Here is a 23,423-nt window from a genome sequence, read left to right as displayed (position 1 = left end):
CCCGCAATGTGACGCGTGAATTGTTCGAAAAATTCGTGCAAACCTAGTTCTCTAGAGATTTTTATTTGGCACTCTTTGAGAATATTTTGAGAAAACGACAATCAGATAAATTTTATCAGGTACTTCTGAAGAAGTTCTCGAAGAAACTGAAGAAATTTCGATCGGAAATAGTTTAGCTGTTCTCAAGAATCCCAAGAGAACTTCTAGCAAAACCGCCGGAAGAATTCCTAGAGGGAGTACTTAACAAACGGCTTAAAGTCTCCTTAAGGAATTCTAGACGGGATTTCTAAAGGAATTTCCAAAGAAGCTTCTAATTGAATATTTGAAGCTTCTTTAAAGAAATATTTGAGAAATTATTATGGGAAAGTTAAGAAAAAAAATCCAAAGCATTCCCCAAAAAAAAAAATAAAAATATCCGAAGAATTATCGGACAAACTCCTCGAGAAATTTCTGGAGAATCTCTTAAAGTGATTTTCAGATAAATTGCTGAAAATATTTTCGGTTGGTCATTGAAACAATTATTAGAGGAAATCCTGGAGAAATTTTTAAAGCAATCTTCAACTATTTCCCGCTGGAACTCCTGCAACAGTTACCAACTAAAGGCTTGGAAGAATTTCCAGCGAAATCTCAAAAGACTGCCCAGTGAAAATTTAGAAGTACCTGGTAGAGATCCTAATGTAACTCTCGTCGATACTTCAAGCAGAACTCCTAGGTAAACTCCCTGAAAAACTGCAACGAAATATTCATAAAGATACTGTCGCAAGTGATCCCGAACAAACTTCCGGAAGATTTCCTGGGGACTAACAAAAGTGTTGGAAGAATTCCCAGTGAAATTCCAGGAAGTATGCCCAGCGAAACTTCAGAAGTGCATGGTAGAGATCCTAATAGAACTCTCGACGAAACTTCAAGAAAATTTTCAAACAATACTCCTATGTTAATTCCCTGAGAGCGATCCCGGATAATCCCGGAGAGTCTTTCTCTGGATATAGTTTATTTTTAAGATTTCTTAAAAGATTTTCCAAGAGAGTTCCCAGAGAAACTTCTGGAAGAATTTTCAGGGAAACCTGCAAAAGTATTTCCGAAGGAAACTTTGGAAAAGGTCACAGAGAAACTTTTGGAAGTATTCCTGAAGAAACTTTTGAAACATTTTACTGAGGAAGCCCTTAACTAATTTCCGGAACAACTACCAGCAGAATTCCCAGAAGATCTTCTGGAATAATTCCTAGAGGAACTTCTGAAAGAATTCCAAATGAAACTACCTGAAGAATTCATAGAGAAGTTTTTCAAAGAATTACTGGAGAAACTTCAGGAAGATGCTGTAGGAGCATTCGGAAGAATTTTGAGAAAAACATTGAAACCTTTCCCGGAAAAAACTTTTAGAAGAATACTAGAAAAGGAATTCTTGGTGGATCTTCTTGAGGAATTTCCGTTGAAAATCTTAGAGATGTTCCAGTTGGAGATCTTAAAAGGATTCACGATGAACTCTTAGTGAGATCCCCTGGAACGCCTAATGAAATTCTCGGTAGAGCTATTGGAGACCTTTATGGTGAACTTTCTGAAAAGGAACCCCGATTTAACTTCTAGTTGAATTTCGTATGAATCTCCTGGCGTTGTCGGTCAAGCTATTTGAAGATTTCCAGAACTCTGGAAAAATGCCATGGGAACTCGTGAAAGAGATCGCAACGAAGAATTCCCGGAAGAAAATTCTGAAGAATTGTGAAGGAATTCCCAGAGAAAGAGGTGGAAGAATTTTCGGCTGGTCACAGAAAAAAAAAATCAGCAGAGAAAATCCTGGAGAAATTTCAAGAGAAAATTCAAAAATCGCAAAGGTTTTCTCCTACAATTTTCCGCTGGAAGTCCTGCAAAAATTCCCAACAAAAGTATTGGAAGAATTCTCAACGGAATTCTCAGAAGAATGCCAAACGAATCTTCAAAAGTGTATGGCAGAGGTCCTAATAGAACTCTCGTCGAAACTTCCAGAACATTACCAAGCAGAACTCCAAGGGTAAATTCCTTGAGAAACTGTAAGGAACGATTCCCAAGGATGCTTCTGGAAGCGATCCCGGACAAACTTACGGAAGACAAGGATGGGAACACTCACTTTCAAAGAGTTACACTCACTTGCTATTTTCTCAGCTCAGAAGTGTGCAATCAAGAAAAGATGTATGGACGACTTTTGCATTGTGGTTTTGTCTAAAACTTTGCCGAATAGAGTAGGAGTCGAACACGCATACCGAAGTCGTGAGGGTGCTGCAAAGGCAACTCTCCACGAGGTGAATGTAAATTACACTCACCTCGTGGAGAGTCGCTTTTACAACTCTGTCACGACTTCAGTATGCGTGTGAGACCCCTACTCTATTCGGCAAAGTTTTAGACAAAACCACAATGCAAAAGTCGTCCATACATCGTTTTTTGATTGGAAGCTTCTAAGCTGAGAAAATAGCAAGTGAGTGTAACTCTTTGAAAGTGAGTGTTCCCATCCCTGACGGAAGACTCCCCGGACGAAGTTTTGGAAGATTTCTCAAAAGTACTTGCGAAAGAGTTCTCAGAGGAACTTCTGGAATTATTTTCAGAGAAACCTTTAAAAGAATATCCGAAAGAACTTTTGAAACAACTTACTAAAGAAGTTTAAAATTAACTCCCGGAAAAACTTCTAGAAGAATTCCTAGAGGAACTTTTGGAGAAATTCCAAATGAAACTATTTGAAGAATTCCCGAAGAATTTGTCGAAAGAATTACTGGAGGAATTTCCGGAAGATCCTAGAGGAGCTTTCGGAAGAATTCTGTGAAAATCGTTTTAAACAATTTCCGGATGAAGTTCCGGAAGAACCGCCTGTTAAACTTCCGGAAGAATTTTCAATGATTTTTTGGAATTAATCGCGCAAGAACTTTTCATATAATTCTTTGAGGAAGTTTAAGATTCTGGAAATATTATCAACTTCTAGAAGAATACAGGGCGGTACTCCTTATATAGTTTTCGGAGGTAGAAATTCCTCGGCAACAGTCTTAGATGAAGGGAAACACTTTCAGGGAAACTACCGGAAGAGTTCCAGAACATAAAAAAAAATCTCGTTTGAACTTTCGAAAAAAAACTAGAAGGAACTCATCGTTGATCTCTCACGAGGAACTTCTGAAAGAATTTCCGAAGCTCCACGTGAGAATGACTAGAGCAATTCTCGATTATACTCTTCCGGGAACTCCTAAAAAGGAAATTCTCGATGAATCTTACAGAGGGACTCCCGTTGAAAATCGTTGAAATGTTCCAAATAGTCTCACAACGTTTCCCGCTGAACTCATAGAGAAATCCCGAGTGGAACGCCCAATGAAATTTCGGTGGATCTTTTGGAGACCTGTATGGTGAAATATCCGAAACAAAAATCCGATACAATTCTTAGATGAATTGCCTTTAAAACTCCTGGAGTTGTCAATGAAGCTTCTGGAAGATTGCCAGAATCCTGGTGCTGAAAGAATGCCACAAGAACTTTTGGAAGAATTTGCAACGGGACTTCTAGAGGAACTCTCAGCTAAACTTCGAGATGAACTTTCTATAAAGCTCCTAAGGTACCTCTCAGTGGAACTCTTTCGGGAACACCTATAAGAATTGCCCCTGGAACTCCTAGGCAAATTCCCATGCGGAATTTTTGAAAAAAAAATTATTATGAACTTTTGGGAAAAAAAACGTTATAAATCCTCTTGATGTATTCCAACCACAGTTTTGTGAAGCAACTGCTTAAACGAGTTTCCGCTGAAAATGGCTGCAAAACTCCTAGAAACATTCTTCGTCGGTAATGTTAGACGAGTTTCCGGTATCGTAGGTGTATCTACTGGATGTGTTTCCGTAAAAGCTCGTAGGGGAATAAAACTTCAGGAGGAATTAACATAAAAATTCCTGAAGTTCATAGTGCAGGTACCTTCGCTTCTAGTAAAACTTAAGGGAAAATGCTTATCTCATGGGCCATTTCACGACAGAAATCCTTGTCGGAAGTCCGATGAAATTTTTTTTTTTGAAACTTCAGGAAAAATCTCCGTGGAAGTGATGGAATCGTTTTTATTATTACTTTTTTTTTTCGAATTTTTCGACGTTTTCTGGAAGAACTACTTGATAAGATTCCATCCCAGAGCTCTGTGATTACTTGTAGGAAACTTTTTAAATACTCTTGGACAAAATTATGATAAAAATCCTGGTGAATACGCAGAAAAATTGTTGGAGAAATTTTTGGATGATCTTTTTAAGGAATTCTCGAAAAACATCTTGAAAGAATTCTTCGAAGCCATTATGGAACACTTCTTGTTTTTGTTTCTTCATCTTTATGGCTCTACGTCCCCACTGGGACTTGTCCTGCCTCGCTTCAACTTAGAATTCTTTGAGCACTTCCACAGTTATTTATTAAAGGGCTTTCTTTGCCCGCCATTGCATGAATTTGTATATTGTGAGGCAAGTACAATGATACACTATGCCCAGGGAGTCGAGAAAATTTTCTTGACCGGAACAGGAATCGAACCGCCGTCTCCGGATTGGCGATCCATAGCCTTAACCACTAGGCTAAGGCAGCATCCATTTATCACGTAACGCTAAAATTGACCTTTTTTGACCCGCCCTCCCCCCTCCGTAACGCTTTTTTGTATGAAAATCCAAAAATTTTTGTATGGGCCGTAACGCTCCGCCGTACTCCCCCCCTCCCCCTTGAGCGTTACGTAATTTGTGGATGGCGCCTAACTGGAGACCCCTGTCCAGGGAACACATAACTGCCATTTTTTTTTTCGGGAAATCGTTCAGCTGTTCCTCTGGGAATTTTTCCAGAATTTTATACAAGAATTCTTTTTGAAGCTCTTCCAAAAATTCTTTGAAGGTGTTCGCAGTAACTCCGTAACACCGGGGATCTATTCAAAGGTTGTTTCGGATACCTCTTCAAATTTTACTCCGGGAAATTCACAAGTAGTTTGTCCATGAAATTCCCCAGGAGTTTCTTTGTAATTTCCTCTTGGTACTCCCCTTAAATCTCATTCATGTATTTGGAAATTTCACTAGTTGATCCTACAGGAATTTATAAAATGCATCAGTTGGATTCCTATGCACTGCTTCGATCAAATGGCTCTTCCTACTATGTACGCATGATCATAATAAGCAAATCGTAAAAATACAGTATAAAGAAAAATGAGTGGAGAAATATTTAAAAAAAAATGAAAATGAATTCTGAAAAAAAAACTTCTGAATAAAAGCTGAATTCTGAAAATAAAATCTGCAGAAACTCTGGATTGAATTTCCGTGGGCCCCCTTGGAAGAATTCCTAGAGTACTTTCTGGGAAAAACTTCAAAGAAAATTAGGATGCACAACGAAGAAATGAATTGCTAGTGGTTTACAACCACAATGTCTAAGACACTGAAGAAATTACAAAAAACCCAGATTAATCCACCTAGTGGTGATAGTGCCTTTCTCGTCGAATATGTACTCATGATATTTCCGTCGATGCAATCAATCTTGCCTTAGAGTCAGTGATCAGCCCCAAATCTCTGTGCTTTGGTAACGAACGAGAAGGAGGAAATGCTCATAACAGCGATCTCGGACTGTACCACTTACGAGTTTCTGAGTTACGAGAATAGTGTATTTAGAAAATCCAGAATTTTATCAAGGCCATCATCGAATTAGGGCACTTTTTCCGACGTTATGTTCAACGTATGGGCAGACCAGAAAGTACCAGTCCTTTCAGTTGACTGCTTGACCACCATCACTGAAGACTGTTTCATACCAAGATGACAATTACTAGCCAGGATTAAACTTTTTTCACAGAAATCACTTTGACAAAGTTTTATCTGCACACTTTATGCTATATTTTATTATCATTGGTTACAAGATTCATGTTATTTTTTTTATGAAGTAATTAATTTGAATTGCCAATGCTATATCACATTCAAATATCAATCACATTAAAGATCTCGCCCTCCAGTCACATCAAAATTTTGTGCAGTAATTTTAGACGCAAATAAAAATTTAAAAGAATGTTCGGGGCTGATGCGCTTCAATTTTAATTTTTCCATACAACGTTGACCCATCCTACTGTAAATTTACGTCTCAGGAATCCAAAATGGTGTGATTTGATGAGATCACTTTAGTTTTTTTTACAGGTTTATGCATCTCTTACACATATCCATCGCTTGCATTGATTTAGTTCATTTTCGTAATTCCGCTGAAGAACCCAACGCTGCATCTGCAACACCACCACTGTGGCCTCTTATGAAGTCTGAGTCTATTTTGTATTGCTTACGAGACCCCCGGAGTTAAAAATTCTACCGGTAGTAACTTCGGTGGACTGTGGCTATTTTCTTATTATCCATGCATCAGGTTACTGACAAAAAGCGATTTGATGTACCGCAAGCATGGGTTTGATGCAATTTTATACATGTCCACTTCCAGTGGGACACCCTTAACCGGATCCGGAAAACTTACATGGTGCATTTTTACATTTGACCAATTCCAACAGGACACCTGAACCGGTTATGGAACACTACCGGTGGTCTCTAACGTAATCTGAGCTGATTTTCTTGAAAACCGTTCATCAGCTTATCGAAAAAACCGCGTTTTGATGAAGCGCATGCATGAAGTTCGGTTCCCTTCTACATTTGACCACATCCGGAGGGACACCGGGAACCGGTTCCGGGACACTACTAGTTTTCCCAAGCATGAACTGAGATATTTTTTTTATTGGTAACCGTTTATCAGGATACCTTAAAAGCCATTTGATGTGTCACGAATATTTTTTGGTTCTCTTTTACATTCGGCCACTTTCAGCGAGACACCTCGAACCGATTCCTATCAGTAGTTTGTATTGTGGGCTTAGCTTAATTTCTTGCTGATCGTACAAGTTATCGAAAAGGGCACAATTTGATGTGTCGCATGTATGAATTAGGTCACTTCCAGCGGGACACCAGGAACCGGTTCCGGGATGCTGATTCAGATATGCTCTGAGACTATTTTCCTGCTTACCGTTAGTCAGGGTATAGAAAAAGCTGCGATTTGATGTGTTGCATGCATGGGTTTGGTTCACTTTTATATTTGGCCACTTCCGGCGGGTTACCCGGAATCAGTTCCGGAACACTACCGGATCAGATATGGTCTGAGACTATTTTCCTGTTTACCATTCATCAGGTTACAGAAAAAGCGGTGATTTGATGTGTCGCACGCATGGGTTTGTTTCACTTTTATATTTGGCCACTTCCGGCGGGATACCCGGAACCGGTTCCGGTATACTACCGGTTTAGATATGGTCTGAGACTATTTTCCTGTCTACCGTTAATCAGGTTATGGAGAAAGCTGCGATCTGATGTGTCGCATGCATGGGTTTGGTTCACTTTTCTATTTGGCCACTTCCGGCGGGAAACCCGGAACCGGTTCCGGAACACTACCGGTTCAGGTATAGTCTGCGACTATTTTCCTGCTTACTGTTCATCAGATAATCGAAAATGCCGTGGTTTGATGGGTCGCATGCATGGGTTTGTTGCAAATTCATATCTGGCCCCTTCCTGGGGTACCGATCCGGAACACCTAAATGGCCATAACTCCGGAACGGCTGGACCGATTCAAACCATTTTCAATAGGAAACAATGGGACAATATGCCGCGTCGATTGAAACCAAAAGTTTTGAAATCGGACAATATTTACTATCCAAAAGTGAGGTGACATTTTTGTACACATACACACATACACACGCACACACACACACATACATACATACACACACACATACACACACACAGACATCATCTCAACTCGTCGAGCTGAGTCTAATAGTATATAAGACTTGGCCCTCCGGGGGTTCTATCAAGACTTCATTTTTGGAGTGAACATATAGCCTTTCGTTGTACACCTTGGTGTACGAGAAAGGCAAAAATCCGAGAAATTGCAAAAAAAAAACATTTTTTAAAGAAATTCAAAAATAAATTTTCGAAATAGAATGAACACAGGGCCCATATAGCCGAGGCGGTAAACGCACGGGTATTCAGCATGACCATGCTGAGGGTGACGGGTTCGATTCCCGGTCGGTCCAGGATCTTTTCGTAAAGGAAATTTCCTTGACTTCCGTGGGCATAGAGTATCTTCGTGCCTGCCACACGATATACACATGCAGAAAGGTCATTGGCAGAGGAAGCTCTCAGATAATAACTGTGGAAGTGCTCATAGAACACTAAGCAGGCTTTGTCCCAATGAGGACGTTACGCCAAGAAGAGAGAGAGACATGTCCCATCTTTTTCAAAGAACAATAAACCACCCAAGTTTCGCGGCATTCTGAGATCCCTCATTCCGTCTTCCATGAAATAGGCAGAGTAAAAATGAAGAGTGACTTACAGTTAACGGACAGCGTGACGATCGTCTCCAGGCGGTGCCCCTCCGGCATGGCTCGGTTCCACACCACGCACCGGTACTTGGCCCCGTCGTCCTCCCGGCGGGGCAGTACCGAGAGCGTGCTCGTCGTCTGCAGATCCTTCGAGCCACCCTTGTTGATTGGGGCGGGTAGTGGGGTGTTCGATCCCACTCGGAACCATCTGCAGACGAGAAAATGCGAATCAGTGATTCTGAGCCGCATTGGATTGCTGAGTATACTTACGTTATCGTCGGATCCGGTGAGCCTCCTATACTGCTACAGGTCAAATCCAGCTTTTTGTCCTCGGTAGCAACGGCTATCGTTCCGGGTGCGACTAGGGGCGGCTGGGGAGGCGTCAGCACCGTCAGGTTGTAGTACTGCTGGTGCACATCGGCTCCGGTGCCGCTGGCTTTGATGCGGCATTCGAACCGGCCGTTATCCCGGCTGTACGAGGTGTTGGTGATGTGCAGATCGTAGACACCCTTCTCGGGCCGGAAGTCGATTCTGGAAAGGGGAAGAGAAGATAAAGGAAAAGTAAGAAAATGACAGAGCTTGGTACTCAGCGTAGTCGAATTAAATTTAATCATATAAAATATAAATTTCGATCCAAATTTATCGGATTTCCTAGAGGATCATCTCAGCTACCAAACCATTTACCCTTAAGCCTTTGTGGACGCAACTCTTCAAGCAACCAAAACATTTTTTTATGTAATGCTAACTTTAAAATGTTATATAACGTAGCATTGAATACTTTAAGATATAATCAGAATAACCAACTGTTTTGATTTGCTTGCAGTGGTCGTAAATAAGTTTTCTAACTCGAGCAAATTGGACGTTTCGGTTGGGTGATTCGATGATGCCAACCGTGGTATGCGGTGTGAGAAAAGTAAGCAAAGGCCCAAGACGGTTTCCTCCAACAACAGTCTTCGAAGGAAGGTCCATTCGTTGTTGGCTCGGTTTTGTTATGATTTACGACTTTCCAGCGCAAACCATTCATTGGCTAGCCCAGGCCGGCTTCCCGAAAGGGGTGGTGCAGCTGAATGGAATCTGACAGGAAACATATGTAATTTCGTGAAATAATAAACAAATTTCAACCTTGTTTCATCGTTTGAGTGAAGAACTCGCCTTGGGTGGCTCACCGACGCTTCGGTAGTTTATTAATAATTCTCTTGAAAAGTAGTGCCATGGAAAGGGGAAACTAATAATTACATGAATTTCATCGTGTAATCTTTTTTCCAAGATAAAAGACTTTATTTATCAAGCAACGTCACTGCGGGTTGAAGCCCTTTGGGATGAAATTCAAAATATTTATTCAGAAATGCATTAATATCCATCGGAACGAAGTCGCAAACCAATCCAATCATCGTCGAATCGACATTCCATCCGTTCCATTTCATTCCACTGACAGACAGCTAGAGCAAGAACAGAGCGCAGCGCAGTACGGGGAAATCAAAATTTATTCACGAGCCATGCCACGGCGATGAACTAGCAAGAAAAATATGTAGGTTGATTTCCCGCAAGAAAGGAGGACCTGCCCGGAGAAGTTGTTGCATTTGTAAATCAGATTTTATGGAATTTTGATGCCTTCGCTGCTCGTGACGAGGAAAACAAAGAAATTCTCATTCGATTTCGGGCGTCTTTACGACTCGATCCTGCTGTTGCTGCAAACCCGTATAGGCGCGTGCATTTTGCAAAAGTTCACGGAGGATGATGACGGACGAAATTTGATTGCTTGAGTTTCGCTAGGATGGAATATTGTGGCGGTATGCCTGTGCAATATTTGTGTGATTGGATATTTGACAGGGAAGAATCACGGTGAATTGGTTATCAGTTTTCTGGATAAAAAAAGAAACGTTTGTGTACCTAGAAACATGCAGTATTCATTTTACCCCGTAACGTGGGTAGATCGCCTTAGAATGGTGCGATGCGGTGTAAGATCTACCAAATCAAATTTTGATCTTGATATTTATCGTATTTATAAATATTTCAAGATCAAAGTTTGATGCACTTTTTTTGTGTTTTGTAGTATTTTTGTTTCAATGTACTGCTAATTAACATTTTATTTCAGCAGGATTCAGGTAAATTTATCGTATACTATAAATAATATTGTAAAAATATGTAACTGTGGCGAGCGTATCACTAATATGTAGCTTATTTGAAGTACGGTGGTAATATTATTTTATATTTCAGATTATCAACCGAAGTCTCTAGTAATTCAACCAGATGCCATCAAAATAACGAGGAAACCAGGATAAATTGGGTAGACAACTGATTCGAAGCAGTCTAACAATGGTGCCTGAACGTTGACCAAGCGTGTCCTTTGGAGTTTACCCTTCCACTAACAACACCCAAATTTCCGTGACACCTAGGCCTGGCACATCGTAGAGTTGTCTACATTTTCCATAGGTGTACAAAACTAACCATCCTTTTCCATCCCTCAGCAGTCGCAAGGACGTGGCCAGGACAGTGCTCGACCATTGGAGGATTGCGTCCTTGTCTAAGAGTCAGGAGATTAGTCCCAAATCTTTGTGCTTTGGTTCGGACGGGAAGGAGGCAACCCTCAAAACAGCGGTCTAGGACTGTACCACCTACGAATTTGTGCGACTCGCTTAATGCTAATGCTAATGCTAATGCTGGAAACATGCAGTATTCATTTATTTATGGATAAAAGAAAGTAGTTGTTTATTTTTTTATGCAACAAATACAATGTCGAATAATTGACAAGTTCTACGAATCAGCTGCCTTGTTCATGTGCAACCCAACTTTTGGAAAGGGCGTACAATTTTGATGATGACCGCGTTCATACGTAGTTGCTTACGGCCCGTTTACGGCGTGATTGACCAGACCCAGTGGAATTGCACAGAGAACCTATAGATTGGGCTTGAGATTAGCACACCATCCCCAATGTATGTTCCGAGAGCTCAAACTATATTGGGTCAATCATAATGCCAGTCACGGCCTTACGGTCAACCGAGGAATGGCGAAGCAATATTAGTTTGATAACCGTTGTTACTAGACGGGCAGGTAATTCTTGAAAATATGGACTTTTAACAAACATATGGAACGGGTTCACCAATTTGCATTCAATACAGTTCTTGAAGCATTTTTGGTCCTATTAATAGTATTATTGAATCTTTCTTTATTTCTAATTGCGCCGGACAATGGGACACTTATCGAACTGAGAAACACAAAATAACTACGACCAGCAGAGCAAAACAAAAACCGTAACCAAACGCAAGAGTTTAATTGAAAGATTTCTGGTAGCGAGTGTGGGCACCTAGACTTGCAAACTTCTTTGGAAACCAGCCGAACTGAATCAGGACATCCTTCAGTTCCTTGCGAGAGGCTTCATCCACATACTTCTGATTGAAAGAAACCAGCTCCTTGGGAATGGACTGGCAGATGGCGTAGACTTGGGTGACATGACCACCACCGGAAACGCGGATCCGGATATCGACACCGACCAACTTTACCTTGTCGACGAGCAACAGCAGCAAATTCTTGAGCATGTACTACAGAATCTTGGGTTTGGTTTGATCCAGTGAGCAGCCGTTCACTCGCAGTAAACCCTTTCAACACAGCGTTGACATGTTCATTGCGTGCCTTCACCATGTCCGTTTATGTACACACAATATTCTTTCGGCAACCCTTGCCAAGTGGACAGTTTTTTATCAGTTTTCGAACGTGGTTTACAACTCATTAAAGTTGGTGAATTTACGAAACAAGCTCATTGAATGATGTTTGAACAGTTTAGATTTACATTGTTTTTTTTTTGTGCCTGATACCTTGTCTGGTTTTGATTGGTGTTGGAACCTGATGTGCGACATTTTAAAAATCATATTGTTTTTCTCCTGGGGATCCTTCTGAAATTCCTCTAGTAGTTCGTTCTAGTATGCATCCTGAAGTCCGGTCTGAAAATCATTAGGATTTTTTTTCTGGGATTTTTGCAGAACTTTCTGTTGATTTTCATCGGAATGTAACTGCATAAATTTCTCCTGGAGATTCTTTTAAAATTTATCCAAAAGTTCTTTCTGAGTTTTTCAAAATTCCTTCTGGGATTAAACCGAACATTTCTACTGAGATTATTGAAAAGGTCATTCTAACGTTCCTAAAAAAATGTTAGATTTCTCCAAGACTTTCTCTTAGTATTCCTTCCGACGTTTCATATTGGATATTTTCAGGAATCCATTTTGGAAATCCTTCCTAATTTTTTTCTGAGATTTTTCCTCACGGAGTTTCTTCTGGAATCATTCAAAAAGATCCTTCTTGAGATTATTCTGTTACTCTTTCAGCAGTTCATCCTTATAACCCTCCTAAATTCTTCATGGATTCATGGATAAAACTACAAAAAGAATCGAAGAATAAATTTTAAAGTAATTTCATGAGTAAATTCTGCTCGAATTAGTTCTAGGAGCAATACAAATGAGGAGCTAATTAAGGAATTTTGGAAGTCAAAGAAATATCTCTGCGAAATCTTAGGAAAAAAAATGCAGAAATCTAACAAAGAATTCATGAAAAAATCTATAACTAACTCTAGGGCAAATGGCGTATTTTTACTATATCATTGCCAACGCTTGATTTAAGATAAATGATTTTATCCGTGTTTCGAGTTTTCCCAAAATAATAAAACAATATGGCAAATGCGATTAAATGCTTAGACGTCCATGTAACTGGATAAGTTTATTGGTCAGCTTGAATGAAACGACACACGGTCGGTCGGTTCCTTCGGCTCACCGGCTGAGGTGGGAGGATTCCACTGAAGCGATGGCAGACGAGTGTTGGTGCTAAAGTCGGTGCTGGCCATGATTGTGGCAGGATGGATTTTGATGTCACGGGATTCGGTGAACGATGGGCGCGGCGATCGACCCTTAAAACCACGTTTTGGGACAACGTAGGTGCTCACTGTGCTACAAAGCGGGTGGCGGCAAAACGGGGCTCTCAGAGGCGTTGGACCTCACGGCGGTGACAAGGGTACAAAGGCGGGGCAGCGTTCCTTGGGGCGACGAAGCGAGACTTGTGGCGTCTCTTCTGGGTAAAATAGCGTAGTATTCCGTAGCACAGCATATTTCGGTGGCAAAATGGGATTCCTAGTGACGGAGCGGGATCTCTGGCGTCGGAGTAGTTCGTCTGGCAATAAAGCAGACCTTCCGGCGATAAAATACGGCGACCCAGCGGACCTTCTGGTAACAATATGGTCTTCTGAATGGCCAAGCAGCCCTTCTGGCGGGCGGCGAAACAAACCATCCGGAGGCCTAATAGGTGTTACGACGACAAAGCGAATTTTTCAGTGGCGAAGAGGGTCTTTCGATAACGATTTGGGCTTCTGATTAACGCTGTCCCCCAGTCGGTGACTTCTGATAATACTTTCGAGGTGTTTAAGCAAATCCTCTGGCTTCCAGGTGGCAAATCAAACCCTCTGGCTAACAAGCGGGCTGAATGGGATTTGGCCACACAATCTCAATCCCGGTCACAAAACGACACGAAAATGGAAAATGGAATTCAACTGTCATGGGTAATAGTAGTTTACGCAACAAGGTGCAGAGAGAAGATTTTTACAGCACGAGTTGTACACTTATCCAACGAGGCTTGCCGAGTTGGATAAGTACGACGAGTGCTGTAAAAATCGAGTTCTGCACCGAGATGCGTACAACGTTTTTTGCAATTTCATAAATTATCACTTGAGGATAGTTTTTAACAAAACTTTTTCATCAAACTACACACTGATGTTCATAGCCATGTTTAAGAAAGTCTCATCATAGCAGGTTATACTGTGCAGTTGTCTCAATTTTCCAAACCTGCGTCCAGAAAGCATCAAGAAGTTGATCAAAACTGAAAACAGTGCTGTAATGGTTCAATACGCAACGCAAATCAGTGATGTAATGAACCATTACAGCACTGATAATTTGGTGTGGGAAAGTAGGCATTTTCCTGTCAGATTTGCGTGAGGTAAAACGGCCTGTTACGATGAGAAATTGCAAAAAATATTTTACTATCTAGAAGTAGGCGATTATTTATCTATGCTTAGCAAACAACGACCAAATGTTTCTCTTTACTTATTTGGCCAAACTTATTTGGCCATTACATTATTTGTCAAATATATTTGACAAAAAATGACAAATATTTGCTCAATTGACAAAAAGTCAAATGGGTACTTTAGTTTACCAACTTAACTTTGCATGTAGTTAAAAACCCAACCATCTAAGGTTAAACTCAATGCAAATGATATCAAATTGAGTTGGGGATCCATGTATGTACTAACTCTTCGAAGATTTGAAGGTGCTAGTACGCAAGGAACATAAAGCCTGTATCCGCAATAATCGGGACACAGAAACACAGCTGTAACTCTGCAATAGATTCATGAAAATTGCTCAAATTTGGCCTAATAACATCTTAAGATGTGAAGATTTTACCTACAACATTTCATGTGAATCTGGGCAGTACTTTTTGTTGTAGCAATTGTGAATGCCGGGCAACTCACTGGAACAATCCGTTCCCACACAGCAAAAAAATTCTTGTGATATCACATCATTTTCGCTGCACATCAATCGCGTCGTAAAAGTGATGTAAAGATTACATCCTTCCCACGCAGCAAATTAGCCGCCGCAGCTTGAAAGTGGGTCTAGCAATCGCTAGAACCGGATCGATAGATGAATCATATATAAGTAAAATATTGGCATGGATTCGAACAGTGATCCGTTGATTGTAAGGCATATCCCTTACCTCTCGGCTATTTCACCGAGTTAGAAGGGTTATGATAAATGCGATACTGCTTCTAGGTATCTACTGGAATGGGTTTGTTGACACTTTTAGGTGCCAACCAGAGTGTACATGGTAAGTGTGATAATTGTAGGAAAATGATGTAACCGAGTGAAATTACATTCAAAAATGGATACGTCGCCAAAAACTACGCGCCTGGATATTACAAAATTATTTGCTGTGCAGCCATCTTAGCAAACTGCAGTAGAATCACTTGGCATAATACGGAACCTCACGGTGACTTGCTCCGCCAACAGTCCACTCGTCAAAGAGGTAGCATCACACTGACGACGACCCCGTCATGGTGCTGGCTGTCACTGATGCTTGCTAGGGGAAATACACGCATTAGGAATAGTATGGGACAAACATCAAATTCTCGCTCCAGTCGACTTTTTCGATTCCATTTGGGTCCCATATGAACTGTGCAAAATTTCAGCGCAATCGGTGAAACTATAATTTAGCGCAAGCGGTTCAAAGTTTTCATAGGATTTACTATGGGAAAAGTTACACTTTCAGATAAAAAATCCCAGAGGTCGCCCTTTGTCCCCTTAATTCAAATCGATCAATGCTCCTTGTAGAAAAATCATTTTTGAAACTTTCCTTCGAAGACCGCAAAACGATTGGATGCTTGTGGAAAAAGTTATTGATTTATTACTGATTAGTGATCCAACGAACGGCTTTTTGTTTTGTTTTATTAGCAGCACTGTAGCTGCTGCCTTGGCTGCTGCTGTTTCTGGGGGTGGTGATGCCTCCCGCCACCCCATGCAACAACGGCAGCAGCAGTGCTGCTGATAAAACAAAGCAAAAAACCGTTCGTTGGATCACCAATCGGTAATAAATCAATAACTTTTTCCGCTAGCATTCAATCGTTTTGCGGTCTTCGAAGAAAAGTTTCATAAATGTTATTTCTACAGGAAGCGTTGATCGATTTGAATTAAGGAGACAAAGGGCGACCTCTGGGATTTTTTGTTTGAAAGTTTAACTTTTCCCATAGTAAATCCTATACAAACTTTGAACCGCTTGCGCTAAATTATAGTTTCACCGATTGCGCTGAAATTTTGTACAGTTCATATGGGACCTAAATGGGATCTAAAAAGTCGACTGGAGCGAGGATTTATTTTTTCCATACAAGCGTGTCCTATACTAATGGGGAATACTACTCAGCTTTGTTCATACCCCCACAGCAATGAAAGAGTAGAATGTGCGCCATTGAATTTTGTACAGTCCCTAGTTTTGCTTGTCAGCGCTGTAACTTTTGAATTTGGCAAAGCAAATGGCTGAAATGTTGAACAAAAACTTCTCAATCTACATCTATTGCATAGGCGAAATTTCAAAAGAATCGATGCTCTATCAACAATTTTATAGCCGAAACATGTATTGGGACTGAACGTGATTTTAGCCCCTCAGACAGCAATTAGTCAGCACCCTTTATTGTTTCGATTGTAGTATTGAAAGTACTATACCAATAGTCATCAAATTTTGCAGGCATAATAAACACATAATCAACCACCTTTTGTGAAAATTTCACAAAAATTGGCAAAGAAATTCAAAGGTTATGAACAGGCAAAAATCGCACATGAAAAACACGAAAAATTTTCACTAACGCTCACTCCTATCAACACCAGTAGCTTTCAAACCAATTGATAAAAATTGATTAAATTTTGCAAGAAAGTGTCTCTATAAGTATCATAACTGCTAACGAAATTTCATAATTATCATCACAGAAATTTGGACTGTAGCGTAAAAGAATCATCTATTATGTGAATGAAAATTGGTCATGATTGTACAAAATGCTTGAAACCACGTGTGTTTGTTTTTCACCCACAGTTAAAAGTAATGCATCGATTTTCATGAAATTTGGCACAAATAATAAACATACACCAAAGAGTTCTCAGTCAATTATTTGGCCAATTTTACCGATTCATTACAGAGCTACAGCCGTACTTCTGTGTCCCGATTATTGCGGATACAGGCTTTACTAGAATTCTTTTTACTGATCACATGTTCAATTAATGGAATGGTATGCTGATGATGTTAAAATCCGGGTTGTAAACTTCTTACTGGGGAGAATTTAGCAGTAAACAAGTGTGATGCTAGGTTTCCGAAGCATGGCCAATTATCAGTGCTCTTGTTTTGTTTTCTATAAGAAAGAAATTTCTAAGAAAATAGTACAAACACTGTATCAAAATCGATGCTTTATTTCCCTTCAATGGCAATTGAGTAATGCGACATGCACTACACTGAGGATACGGGTAATGTTCCAAAAGATCTAAAAACTGTTTGCAGTGACAGACCCGAACAGAAATAACAAAAAATCAAATAAATATGGTTTTCTGGTTTATTTCTATGGAATACGGATAAGTTATCAACATAACATTGCATGTTATGCGGAGTTAAACTTCGAGGAATTGTTAAACGGTGGGAATGGAAGAGCGATAGGTAGAACTGAAATCATCGACGACGAAAGACTTCCAAGGTCAAGACCGCCATTAGAGGTCTGAAGAACAACAAGGCTGCTGGGAAGGACGAACACTCGGCCCACCTTCTCAAGCACGGAGCAGTATCAACTCTCCGCCGCATTATAATGAAGATATGGGAGAAGGAAGTACTGCCTGCTAGTTGGTTGGATAGTATCATTTATTTTCTATACAAGAAAGGGCGTCGACTGGAGTGCGCGAATTACAGAATTAACACTTCCCAATCCAGCGTACAATATGGTGTCCTGAATTCAATCAATTCTATCAACGATGGATCAGATGTTCACCCTGCGGCAGATTCTCGATAAATTTCGTGAGTACCTTAACTTACAACTGTTTATTGATTTTAAGGCGGCGTACGATTCAGTGAAGAGAAACGAGTTATGGAGGAAAATGATTGAACATTAGTATGGGACAAACATTAAATTCTCGCTCCAGTCGACTTTTTTGATTCCATTTAGGTGAACATTGTTATCCGGCGATGCTGATTAGACTGATTCGTACGACGTTTGACAGATGGAAATCAAGTGTACTGGTTGCGGGTGCAATTTCGTCATCGTTTGTTACCATATTAGGACTGAAGCAAGGCAACTGCTGTTTCGAACTTACTGTTCAACTGGTAAGCGTTAGCGTAACAAATTTATTTTATTTCACCATCTTCAGCTTATAGCTGTACAGACTGAACAACCTTAAGTTAATTGCCTTATACTATTTTTAAAACTATCTCTACTCTGGTTAAAGTCAAACGTAAAATCTAAACTATTCAGAAGAGTGAAACACTTTTCCAGTGGATTATTCTGCCCATATCCAGTGCGATGAAATGCAGTCCAGAACAACGTACGATGTCGTAACCTACGCACCGGAGCCAAAAAGTTCGCCTGTTGCAGGAGGTCCGGGCAGTCAACACGACTGCTGAGAATATCAAAAGCAAACATCCTTCGCAGATATTCTCGCCGCTGCCGCAATGTTTCGAGTCGTATCAGTTGGCAACGGTGTTCATACGGCGGCAATCTTAGCTGATCGTTCCACGGCAATCTTCGGAGTGCAAAACGTACAAAGCAGCGTTGCACTCTTTCTATTCTAGCTACATGTGTTTCGTGATGTGGAGCCCAGATTTGTACGGCGTACTCAAGAATACTACGGACCAACGAACAGTACAGTACCTTCAACGCGTATATATCTCGGAACTCGTTTGCGTTTCGGCGAATGAATCCCAAAACGGCGAAAGCCTTAGCAGTGGTCTTGGTAATGTGTTCCGCGAAGTTCAGTTTTACGGTTCAGAGGTTCAGTTTTACGTAGTTACGGTATACTTCGTAGATTGGATACTAACAACATTCATGTACCTTTTGCTAATCTTGCTCGGATTGCTTTTCGGAACAAGGCCGGGAAGTTAACTTTGCTCCAATCTTATGCAAGAATACCAAGTGGTAAGCACCAGAAAGAGCAGTAAGGAGAGCAACCATCGTCACGCGATCGCATATTCTCCTGGGATTCGAGGATGATATCGACATTACCGGGATCGACCGTTGGGTCGAAGAAGAGGCGTTTATACCATTTAAGGAGGAGACTGCAAGGATTGCATGTACGATTAACACTACAATGTAACTGCCGACTAGCTCAGTAGGAGAGCCTTCCTGAGACTCCCTGAAACAACACCTCAGGGTCGGCATGCTTCTCGACCAGTTATTCGCGGGCAGGGAATATTCGCACTGTCGTACAGAAAAAAAAACTCACGTTGCTTAACATTTTTACACATTTATTCCCGGACTTTTCCGGCCTCTTCTTCTCCCTGCACTTTCCCACATTCTTAATCTACTTTTACCTGTCTTTTCATCTGTTAGGGGCCCCTTTTTTCTACCTTCCACCTTTCTCCACCACACAGTATACTCCTCCAGGTCTTCAACGATGGCGACGTGCACGGCTAGTGTCTGTCGGTTTTTCTGTGGCCTTACCGGGTGGCGAGGCAACGCGACCCTTCCGGTCTTCCGGTGGCCGAGTAAGTTAACGGACTCGGTCAGCTGCGGAGCTCTGTGGGTCTTCTCAATAAGGAGGGGGGGGGAAGGGGGGGTCACTTGAACTCCTACAGAACCGAAGTTCTGTCTAAAACAGCGGGGTTCTGTGAAACCGAAGTATGGCATTAGAGTTGAACTGCGTGTTGAGCGGACCAAATTACCTGTTGTCCTTTCTTAGCGGGTATAAAACGTGTGGAACTTCCGCACTTCTTTAACCTTTCAGGTTGGCGATTCTTTTGTAAGTCACAATCATGAATGCAGTTCCTGCCTGACCTTTACTGTTCGGCTAGTGACCCGAGATCACAAGACATAGTATTCGTGTCCGTTAAGCAATCTCTCAAAGAATTCTTCCATCTTGCTTTCCCTTATCGCCACCCCTTTCGGGCTACCAACAGGATCCTTCTTTCCCTCTGGTGGTGGGTTGTGGAATCTGCAGGTATGGCGGCACAGTAAGGTCCCAAATGGAGGATAACGTGCCTCTGGAGCCGGCCTTCTGATACAGTAAGGTAGACTATCCTACTCTTACCTGACAACTCATTGACGAAGAAAACTGCACAACACATACGAACACTACCTGTACTATGTTATATTAAACACGATATACAATTTACACAAAATCTCAATAACACTCCACACTGAACTGTGAACGCTTACAACAAGTACAACCAAACTGCCTGGTGGCTAGGTATGCGGAGTGCGAGAGTTAGTCTCGGCTTCATATAAATAATTCGCTCGCACTTGTAGTTAGTGGGCACAAACAGGAGTGTGTTGTGGATTGGCATCTAAGCTGAAAAGAGAGATGAGTTTGTGAAATAGGAGTGTTCACGGTGCGGCTTCGGAGTCAGTTTGGCTTTCTATTCCGCAGAACCATTACCTGTTCTGTGGCTTAGTTAGTTAAAGCGTCGGTCTAGCGAATACGGAGTCGTGGGTTCGAATCCCACCACAACGCGATTTTTTTCACAATTTTCATCTCTTAATTTGTCAATTAGCAACATTTCGTGCCTTCTAATTACAGGTTTTTCCAGTTATGTTTCAGACATACCAGCAAATCTGGTAAAATGCCAGTAAAATGGGCAATATGTATCATTTCATCAAGTACATATTGAGATATAATGTTTTGAAAATTTATTCGAAATTCTCAGTTATACTAAAAGTTCTATAATTTTCATAAAACTTATTCGATCTCGCTCAAAATTTGACCAATGGAGCTTGCATATATACAGGGGATGGCCAAAATGTTTGGGATAGGCAACTTTTTTTCTCCCACAAAAAAATTGAACATGCTGTAACTTTTCATAGAGTGCATTAAAAAATCTCAAATTTTCACTGTTTGTTAACCTATTATATGTGCATCATTGGTACAAATTTGGGCTCGATTGATTAATTTTTAGCGAAGTTAGAACCGTTGGGGTAAAACACTATTTTTTAGACAACTCATTTTTGAACTGTCATATCTCGGAAACCAGTGAACCGAATTGAATGAATTTTTAACGTTTATCAACAATATATTGATACTTAATACGACGTTATAAAATGTAATATTTTCTCACGACGAATTAAGTTATACCGAGTTGAAATTTTTACCCATATAGAGGAAAATAAGTCAAATTTACAATACCACGCAAAAATTATTAAATGTGTTCTTCCATCAATCTAAATAGGCTCTAATATATCTGATTAGAGATAATTTGAGAACAGAAGTGGAAAATCTTTGGATATCAATACGAAAATTTATTGACATTGATGTAAAAAAAATACATTTTTTCGAGAAAAATCCAAAAAGTGTCAATCTATGATAACTTTTTTCAACATTTAAAAAGTACCTATGTTTTAATAGTTTGTGAAGCATTTACATATTGTTAGTGTACGTTCAAAATTTCATTCAATTTGGTTCACTGGTTTCCGAGATATGACAGCTCAAAAATGAGTTGTCTAAAAAATAGTGTTTTACCCGAACGGTTCTAACTTTGCGAAATATTAATCAATCAAGCCCAAATTTATACCAATGATGCACATATAGTAGGCTGACAAACAGTCAAAATTTGAGATTTTTTGATGCGCTCTATAAAAAGTTATAGCATGTTGAACTCTATTGTGAGGGAAAAAAAAGTTGCCTATCCCAAACATTTTGGCCATCCCCTGTAGTTTATGGTTGTTCAAAATTTCAGCGTCAATCAATGACGTAAATAAAGTGTTGAACATTTGAATGAAAAATTATTTAGACGAAAAAAATGCTGTACGGATAGTTGCTTGACACGCTGTACAAGTATAAGTAACACAGCGTTACAAAAAATAACTTTTGGTCTGTTTCAAGAGCAAACTTATGTGTCTCGATTTTGGGTCGCTGAATCTGAATCCGGGCTCAGATTTGCTCCAGCACAACACAATTTGACGCTTTACCTCAATTTATAGGGCAAAATATACGATTTTTGGCTTCTTGACTGCCAGCCATTAGCATGCAAATATTTTTTTCGAGCAATCAAAAGGTAAATTGGTCAATTCAATTAACATTTTTTGTCGTCGCGGTTGAAACCCGAAGTTTCCTCACACCCGACAGAGTGTAGAATTAGCATTTAAGTTAAAATACACATTAATACAAACTAAAAAAAAATCACACCCGACAATCGAGTTTCCTCGAAATCCATACGTGAAACCCAACGTCGGACATAGTGCGCTGGACAGCGGACCTGGTCCTCTATCCAGCGCACTGTGCCCGACGTACGTCCGACATATGGTTTGGGAGAAACATAGATTTTCGCGTGTCAAAAATTCCGATTTTCAACTGCACGAACAATATATTAACAACTCATGCAAAATATTTCGTTTTACCAAATCGAATTTGATAGTTTTAGGCGATTTATGATAGGTACGATATTTCCCACACAAGTCACCCTCCAAAAGTTACATGCAAGTTTACATACTAACATAAAATGCTTAAGGTGAAACGAAACGCCGTGTTATTTTTCATATCTTGCCTTGCTTTCTAACAATTTGCCTCGCGATTTTGAAGATGATAATCTCGAGTTCTATCGCACTGGAGATGCTGAAAACATTCAGCATATGCACTGCAAGTGAGCATACACAATGATAGGTTTTTGTTGCAAAATACGAAGTAGAATCTGAGATTACCATCAACAACAGAGCAATGGCCGACATTTCCCCGACCGTCCCGTCCCGTTGGCACTTTAATATATCGAATTTGATTTGGTAAAACGAAATATTTTGCATGAGTTGTTAATTTGGATGACAACCGATCACTTTACCTTTTGATTGCTCAAAAAAAAAAATAGTTCCATGCTTAATGGCTTGCAATCAAAAAAGCCCAAAATCGCATATTTTACCCAATAAATTGAGGTATAGCTCAAAATTGTGACGTGCTGGATCAAATCTGAGCCCAGATACAGATTCAACGGCTCAAAATCTGTTAGAGACACATAAGTTTGCTCTTGAGACAACAAAATGTTGCGCTGTGTAAATAGTTCGATAACCAAAATAGTTTACATGAGCATGAGCATGAGCATGAGCATAGATGACCAAAATAGTTTACATCACATAAAATGAAGACTAAAAAGATGAAAAACATGTAAACCTGTTTTGCTCAACAACACAAGTCAAGACCAACAATTGAAAAGGCCACATCAACAATGCGTAAACAAACACGTTTATGTCGACTTAGGGCCTTCTGGGATCCACCCACGCATCTCACCACCATTAACAGAAAGTTTGATGTTTGCGCTTTCAGTTAGTGGTGGTGAGGTGTGTGGGTGGAGTTCAAAAGGCCTCAAGTCGACAGAAACATGTTTGTTTACAAAATGTTGTTG

At 40.4% G+C, this 23,423-nt stretch overlaps 1 protein-coding gene across 2 annotated transcripts in view; it reads right to left on the bottom strand.

Annotated features, from left to right (window-relative positions):
* The window catches only part of LOC109420067 (hemicentin-1), a 688,507-nt gene that overhangs the window by 482,146 nt on the left and 182,938 nt on the right, over window positions 1–23,423 (bottom strand). For both annotated transcript variants that reach the window (XM_029857682.2, XM_062851398.1), the window contains exons 3-4: window positions 8,601–8,861; window positions 8,342–8,538 (exon numbers count right to left, since the gene is read on the bottom strand). In XM_029857682.2, coding sequence (XP_029713542.2) covers window positions 8,342–8,538; window positions 8,601–8,861 — 458 coding nt within the window. The remainder of the gene's footprint in view (window positions 1–8,341; window positions 8,539–8,600; window positions 8,862–23,423) is intronic.

This window comes from Aedes albopictus, chromosome 2 (assembly GCF_035046485.1).
Source record: "Aedes albopictus strain Foshan chromosome 2, AalbF5, whole genome shotgun sequence".
NCBI lineage: Eukaryota > Metazoa > Arthropoda > Insecta > Diptera > Culicidae > Aedes > Aedes albopictus.
Note: the sequence above shows the minus strand (reverse complement) of the source record. Positions and strands in the feature narration are given on the sequence as shown.